The following is an 8,514-nucleotide window of genomic DNA, read 5'->3' on the forward strand; positions in this document are numbered from 1 at the left end:
AAAAAAAAAAAATCACCATTTAAAATTCAAAAAGCAGAGATTATGCAGTTTCAAAGAACATAAAACCCACTATAGATGACAAGCTACTGTTACCACAAACCAATATTGAATGATAATAAAACTGATTTGTCACTTCAAAAAGCATTGAAACATTAAGAAAAACATTTTTTAATTTTTCCTACACAGCATTCAATCTAGTCACTCTTTCAGCTTTACCCCAATAACATTATTTTGGAGGGGAAAAAAAAAAAAAATCAGTATTTTATTATTCTTAACATTGTAAGCATTCAGTAAAACATATACCTGATTACAGAATATTTGCTAACTCCAAATTTTGTAAGCGTCTTCGGTGTTCCATCTGCAGCCAGTGTAATACTCGACATTCCAGTAACAATGAATAAGCCTAATGCATTACGTAAGAGTAAGCCGATTAAACCCTTGATCCTAAAACTACCTCTTTCCCCTCCCCCTCCAGTTTCAAACTTGTCACAGTCATAGTGCTCTCTATGCTCTTCAGAACCTGTATTATTCATGTAATTACCATTTGTGTCTATTTTCATAGGCACCGTGACAATTACTAGTTGAACTGCTTAATGCCAACTGTTGAAATGTTTATGAATGGAAAAATCGAGTTAAATCACAAAGTGTCAGGTTTGTAAATCTGAGTGGAATTTCAGTTGCAGTTCCTACACAGTCAGTTTGTGTTTATAAGCTGGAGTTCGATTTCTTTCTTAAAGTTAACTTATGTGTTTATTTTTTTAACAAAGCTTAAATCAGCTGTAACAATGGTGTGGTATGTAGACAATTACTTAAATAATACCATGGGGTCTGAGTTAGAAATGTTAAACTGTATCAAATTAGGCACAGAGCTGCACTTTCATTCACTGTGAAACTAGACAGAAGGGGCAATTACATCATGTCATGTTTGCCACCCCCAAATTTCAAAGCCACAGAGGTTTCGAGTGAAAATTAATCATAGTGATGCTGCTTTGGAGAAGCTATCAAGGGGTTGTATGTTCTTTGCTCACCATAATGCTGTGCTCTCTCTGAACTGTCACCAAGGAAATTTAAGCAGGGAAGGCAGAGCCAATGCTTGAAGTATTAGCAGCAAGTGACCTGTAACTCTACAATAAAATGGTTGTGTGCATCAAGAAAAATGTCCTTCACCACGCTCTCATGGGGACCCTCAATATATAACACACCTATGAGAATAAGGCTTTAGTATGTGTCTGAATAAAAACTAACAAAAAAAAAAAAGAGAGGATAAATACGTCTGTATAAACATGCACAAGTGCAGTTTTAGATGCCAGCTGTTAAGTAACATGGGTAAAAGGCAGCAAATTTAAGCTAGTAATAACTGAAACACGCTGAACAGGCAATCTTCACAGTATACACATTCTTTTAGAGTAGAAAAATACTTCAAAAATTTTACAGGCATAAAAAATCCAAGCAGCTGTTACAAGATTAACACAATATAAATAGAGGTGACTGGAAGGGAATCTCAACCTGCTTAACTACTGTCTCAAAACCTCCTAATCCATAGATACATGTTTCCATGTTAGCCATCATGTAGAGGGACTTGCCAGGTCAGGAACCAGCAGCAGAGAAGTAACCCATGTAAGAACAGAGATACGGATGGGATAGTGTCTGATGTACATGCAACATGGATGATACCCCATCAAACAGTTTGAGGGAGAAAGGAAATGGATACAGGCAGCAGGATAAACTATTCTCTGAATCAAGGGTTTAAACTCTAATCTTAGACCTGCTGTCAAAAATGTCAGGCACCAGTATTTTTAGGATTCTACCAATCCCAATAACAGTAGATGATCTTGATATCAACTTTTAAAATAATATCCAACAATTAAGTGATGATCTGCATAAAAACACTATCATATGTTACATACCCCATTTTCTGTACGTTTCTCCACAGGTATATTTATTCCATTTCTTTGATTTTGGGTCTGACGTCCACCTAGAAATAAAGTATCAATCTTACTAGTGAGGTTTTTTTTTTTTCCAATTCAGAATGCTTTCACGGTAGGAACAAAAGTATCAGGAACAATTTACAAACATTTTTAAAAAACTGATTCGTATGAAGTTATTTGTTCTTTTGAATATTCACAAAAATTTGGTCCAGTGGTCGGCAACATTTTTTGGCTGTGGGCCAGAATGACCCAGTTTGGGTCAGGGGTGGACAACAGCTGCCACTTCGCCTCACAGCACCACATGGTCTCCTGCAACAGCAAAAGAAAGTGACTGCTGCAGAAGCACCTTGCCTCCAAACACCACTAAAGCCCCACATTCATGGGCTTGATCAGATGGTTCTGCAGGCTAGATCTGGGCCATGAACCACAGGTTACCCACATTTGCTTCAGTCATTTAGTAAAAGAATTCAAAAGCAATTGGAGTTGATAGCCTATTAAAGATTTTTTCCTGTTTCAGAGATGGTGGGAGAAGATAATGTTTTCTAAAATGAAGCTCTAATGGCTTTCAATAAAATACTACACATTCCAAAAGAAGTTCAGAAATTCAAGAAGTATTTTGATAAGAGATTTATAAAACCATAATGACAACAAATAAAAGCAGCTGGGTCTATGATCATTTTAAACACTGAAATATCCTATCTGATTGTAATTGCATAAAGTTTCCTTGTAAGTACTAGTTCTACCAGTCCCACCTACGTTAATCCTTATTTTCATTACATTACCCTCTATTGGTGGAGTAAGCAAAAAATAAAAAATGCAGATTTCAGAGCCCTCTTCTTAAAATCTGTATCCATGTGTCTGCATTTTTACAATTCAAACATCCAGGAAATAGTGTTCTCAAAAGGTAATGAACTGTGCACCAAGTTGCCACAGTTTGACTGTGAAAGTTATGTATTTCTGTGCTCACAAGAAGCATTAGCTTCAGCTAACTTTGCAAATACATCTTGGAAACCATTTCCTAAATTCCTTGTATAGCCTCTTACTATAAAACCTGATTCATCTTGCAATAATTACATTAAAAGCTTTCCACACCTAATTTAGAGGGAACACGAATGTTTTCCACGTACAAAACCCTAGGGTCTAAATCATATGTTAGTACAGAGGGGGGCCTTTATGGCTGGTGTGCTGCAGACTAGCCTTCTACTGTCCCCAAGTGCCACTCTGATCCCCTTTCTCCAACCCCGTCTCCCGCTCTGCTTTTGGCTCCCTGCCTTACAAGCCACTGTGCTGTCTGTCCCTTCCTTGATCTGTCATGTGCCACCTCTTACCACAGACTGGCCACCCTGATCTTGTACATCTTAAATGGACATTGCACTTTTAAATCAGAGAGGATTGCCAATCATTTAAAATGCATAAATAAATCTGCATGTGCTGAAATTTCTTTATGTATTATTACTCCAACATGATTTGTCTGGTGTTGGAAATGACCTGTGACCACTCTGCACCCCTGTGCAGGTTCAAGGAGATACACTAGTTCCTGTGAAGTTGCAGATCTAATTTTGGTAAAGAAAACAACTGTATTGAAATTGGCTTTGGCACCACAGATATTATTCTCTCTGTTAGCAGCATCATAGAGGAGTTTTATCATCAAAGGATCAAGACATCAGTGCCTCAAGGATACATACAACATTCCTTTGCAAATATGATAAACAAGTTAACATAGCCTTGAAACCTTTTCAACTTTTACAAACCTAAACCACTATTATGCTCCAAGTGCCCACCATTGTTAAACTGATTAGCAAAAAAATAAACAAATCAAACAATTAAGATAAATTCAAAGGGGACTGATAAAAAGTCAATCAAAACAAAAAACCCAGTTTTTACAAATGGCCAAATTTGTTGAATGGTGTGAGAGAACTGAGCATGTGAATATGAGTCTCACTTAATCCCTTCACATCATTTGACTACCACAAATCCTGTATGTACAACTATAGCCTGAAAGTATTTTTGCAAACTGACCATGATCGATCCTACTTTGATTGGATAAATAAGATTCTTTCACTTACACCAGTCCCTTAAGACTGGTCTCAGTTTAATACAACACTACTCAATGTAAAGACTTTTAGAAAGAAGCAAGCAGAATAGGAAAGAGGAGATAGTTACCATGCATTACCCCCATTTTTCCTGCTTATTCTGGGCACTGCCAACTAGTTGATCTAACTGATTAACTGACCAGCAAAATCCTATCTACTATATAAACAGCCAGAGCAGAACTCTCTAGACATCCTGAGATTAGGAAGGACCGGGGAGCAGGGGAGGGTGCAGCAAGACTTAGACCGAGTCAAAAGGCTGAGTTACTCGAAAACAGTTCACATTCCAGTCTGATGAAATGTAAAGACTATCCCAGCAGGAAGGAGGAAATTACCACACTTTCTCAGATACCACACACCACCAAATAAAATGCTTGCTTTTGAGAAGACAGAAAAAACTCAGGGGGAAGGAGGGGGAGGGAAAGATGTTTCCAGAATTATGGCCAGAGGCAGAGCTAGTAGGGACACCTAGGCACACATGCATCACTTTAGTAGATGCTGTAGGAGAAGCAGTTGGGTGGGTTTTTTGGTGTTTTTTGTTTAAGTTCCAAAGGAAACAAGAATCTCCCCCCTTTCCCCTCTGTGGTATATCCAGTAGGTCTGTGCAAAACAGCAAGTAGTTTCTTCAGATTTGGCCAATTTGGAGGGACAGTGATTCAATTCGATGATTCAAATTACTGTCCCAATTTGATTCAGCAAATTCGAATTCGGGGAGGGAAGTAGGGCAGCAGGGCACAGCAGCAAGTGGGCCTGTCGTTCCCTGCCATCGCGGACAGGGCAGTTCCGGCAGCAGGGCGGTAGTGAGGTGCGGACACAGGGAGCAAAAACTGAGCCCAGCTGTGGCTCACCCCTGTGCAAAGATCAGGGGTCCACTGCACCACATCTGGGAGGTGCCGCTGGGATCAGATTGGCCTATGAATCAGCCCGGCCAGGGCCCGATTCACCGTGAATGGAGCCCTGGCCAGGCTGGGCCGGGTCATGGGACAGTTGGAGCCCAGCAGCTCTTCCAGAGGCAGCGCGGTGTCATGGAGCCAAGGAGGGGGGCACGTGGGCCCTTCATTTTTGAATGGGGCATGGGCAGGCCGCACCTGGGCTCAGTACCTGTGCCTCGCTGCCGCAGCCCTTCCTCTCCCTGGCCCTTTCCCCTCCTCCCGCTCCTTCCCTTGCAGACTCTCCCACCTGGAGAGGGAGCATGTGTGAATGCGCACATGCACTCAGCCCCCACAATTTTTTTTTCCTCCCTCCACCTATGAGTAACTATGGAAAATCATGGTTACTCAAAACTGTGCACTGTGGTTGGCAAAATGGAATACAGAATATTAACCGCAGATAGTCAAAACCGTGGTTGGCCAAACCATGGTAGGTGAGGGAAACCTGTACTGGCCCCATTGTCGGTGACCATGAACCCATGGGAGATCTCATTCTGCTCAACAAGCCACCCCTGCACCATGAGGTTCATGGTCACCATGATATCCCTTGCTATGGGACTCATTCATCACCCCTGCTTGAAGGAGAGCCTGCCGATGCCCTAACTGATCGCACCAGTGCTCTGTGAGCGAGAGGTAGGCATGATCTCCACCCCAGCTGTTCCACATGTTCAAGGTGAAGTGCAAAGCTATCTGTGGACCTGCCTTGTGCAGCTCCTCCTTCAAGTAATCTTTGCATGCCTCATACAGGGAGGGCACCACTGTCCTGCTAAAAGGTGGTGCATGTGGGCACTTGGTAAGATGGGGCCACGAGCACTATGAGCCACCTGAACCCTGGAAGCTCAGTAAAGGAGAAGGGCTGGCCATCCAGAGCAAGCGTCTCCCCAATGCTCTGGGGGACCTCACTCGCCTTGGGAATGTGCCCTACAGCTCCACTTACCTCTATGCTCCACGGTGAGGGATGGGGGCACCGGAGGGGTGGGGAGTGGGGCTTGGGCTCGCACGTGGTAGCCGCTGCTGCTTACCTGGAGGCCCATGACAGCGGTGATGGCCGCTGCCTACAAAACCTCCCATTCCCATTGCAAAGCCATGCCTGGAGCTGTGTGGCCAGCTGCCGGGCAGCAGCTGCAGTGTGGCGGTGGCCAGGTGGCACACAGCCACCCCCCACCACCAACTTGTGTTGAGCATGGCTCTATGGCAGCAGTGGGAGGTTTTGTACACAGTGGCAGTCACCGCTGGCACAGGCGGCCCCACAGGTAAGTGGCAATGGCCGCCCATGCCAGAGATGACTGCCGCTGCATACAAAACCTCCTGCTGCCACCGCAGAACCATGCCCAGAACTGTGCGGCTGGTGGCAGCGACACAGCGCGGGGTGGTGGTGGGGTTGGGAATGGCTGCATGCTGCCCAGCCACCACCAACCCATGCTGTGTTGCTGCCACCAGCTGCACAGCTCTGGTCATGGCTCCATGGTGACAGCAGGAGGTTTTGTATGGAGCAGCAGTCACCGCTGGCCAGGCAGCCCCACAAATAAGCGGCAGTGGCTGCCCATGCCAGCAGAGACTGCCACTGCCTACAAAACCTCCTGCTGCCACTGCGGCATTGTGCTTGGAGCTGCGCAGCCAGTGGCAGTGGCGCGGGGTGGTGGTGGGAATGGCTGCATGATGCCTGGCCACCACCACACTGCCACTGCTTCCTGGCTGCACAGCTCTGGGCACGGCTCCATGGCAGCAGTGGGAGGTTTTGTAGGCAGCAGCCAGCACCACCATCACAGGCCTCCAGGTAAGGGGCAGCAGCCATTGCATGCAAGCCTGCCTCCCCCCTCCCTCTCTGTGGCTACAGAGCCAGCCACGGAGCTGTGCTCTGGCCACATGCTAGCCTCCCTGTCCCCCTTCCCTGGGCAGGCAGCCGGACAGCATGTGTGCGGCCCGCACATGGCGGGCACCACCACACTGTACCCCATGTCGCTTGCCCGCAAAGCCCCCCACAGAGGGGCACCCCTGCCCTCACCCCCTGGCCCTGCTCCCAGATGCGATGTGCCGTCTGGGGCCAGCAGCCCCCCCTGCTCCCTCAGCCCCCAATCATCTTCCCCAGCCTTGCCCAATAGCCCAAGTCCCACTTACCTCTAGGATCCAGGGGTGAAGGGCATGGCTTCGCGGTGGCAGCACTTGCACGCAAAGTCCCCTCACCTTGCATGCAGCTGCCACCACCCCGCACTGCTGGAGCCATGCAGCCAGTTGTGGGGCATTCCGCTGCATGCAAGCCGCCCATTTCACCCCCCAGCTAGGTGGCACGTATGTGGCCCTCGCACGGTGATTGCCACCACACTGCTGCTGCCGAGCCTTGCGCCACTTGCTGCAAAGCCGTGCAGGTGGCCGTGGGATGGTAGCGCAGGGTACAGTGGCAGAGTTGCAGTGGCGGCCACCATGTGTGAACCTCTTGTGTGGCCCACAGAATGTCAGCCTTGCCCGCACCCCCTGGCTCTGCTCATGGGGGTGGGCACAGGGGCACACTCCCCCACTTCTTGATATACCCCACCACCACCTTCCCTTTCCAGCATCCTGCCCTGTCCCTTCCCCCCACACACCTTCTGGGGTGGGCATCTGTGTCTGGATGTCTGTGGGTCTTGGGGGCTGTTGCGAGGGGCATCAGGAGGACTGTTGACATTGTGGGGGGGGGAGGGGCCTTTAATTTTTATCATGGATTTTGGGTTTTTAAAAATCAGAGAATTTGCAGTTTTAAATCAGAGAAAACCAGGACCCCTGATGATGACACACTGTCAGGGAAAACACTATTTCTTTTTGTGGAGGGAAAGAATCAAAATAGATTAACAAGAACAAATAAGAGGATTGTGGGGGAAGAATAAGTTGAAAGGAATGCATAGGGATAACAATAGGGACTGTAGGCAAGGGTAAGTAGGAAAGGATTGGATATAATTTACAAAGAGAGCCTAGCGAGCAAGAGACAAGTTAGCAAGCCAGAGCCTTTCAGACACTGCTGCTCCAAGAGAGACACAGCACACAAAAGGCACAGATCACTTCAGACACAGCTTTATATGCTGTTTCTACGTCCCTCCCCCAGAGCACTGTGACTGCAAGGGAACTCAGAAAAAGATCACAGTCACTGGCCAGCCACAGATGTCAATATCAGAGCAGTCTTCCTCCCCACCCTGCCCCCATAAGTGGAAGATTCCCCCACCCCCTTCCTCTTCTCAGCTTCTGTTTGCTGCAAGCCTTCCAAATCTCCACAAGTTGATTCAGAGACTTCCAATTTGATTCAGACCTTTTAATGGGTCTCCTGATTCAATTTGGATTCAGAGATTTGGCTGCTGAATTGGGCCGAACCTCCTCCGAATCGAATCGACTACCAAAGCTTTGCACAGCCCTAATATCCAGTCCCCTCCCATTCCCACATGCTTCCCACCCCTCCGCCACTATTCCTGCTGACCAGGAATGGAAGAGCTGTACAGTCACTTCTGGTCTGCTTCAGTCAGACTCTGCAGGTAGCCAGGCTCAGCCAAGGACAGAAACAGCAGTCCCCTTCCCCGTCCTGTCCGTCGCAGTCCCCATCCC

At 46.8% G+C, this 8,514-nt stretch overlaps 1 protein-coding gene across 5 annotated transcripts in view; it reads right to left on the reverse strand.

Moving 5' to 3' along the window:
* The window catches only part of PPP1R13B (protein phosphatase 1 regulatory subunit 13B), a 115,604-nt gene that overhangs the window by 51,198 nt on the left and 55,892 nt on the right, over window positions 1–8,514 (reverse strand). For all 5 annotated transcript variants that reach the window (XM_019550785.1, XM_019550783.1, XM_019550782.1 and 2 more), the window contains exon 4: window positions 1,908–1,975. In XM_019550785.1, coding sequence (XP_019406330.1) covers window positions 1,908–1,975 — 68 coding nt within the window. The remainder of the gene's footprint in view (window positions 1–1,907; window positions 1,976–8,514) is intronic.

Source organism: Crocodylus porosus, unplaced genomic scaffold (assembly GCF_001723895.1).
Source record: "Crocodylus porosus isolate Cpor-Errol unplaced genomic scaffold, CroPor_comp1, whole genome shotgun sequence".
NCBI lineage: Eukaryota > Metazoa > Chordata > Crocodylia > Crocodylidae > Crocodylus > Crocodylus porosus.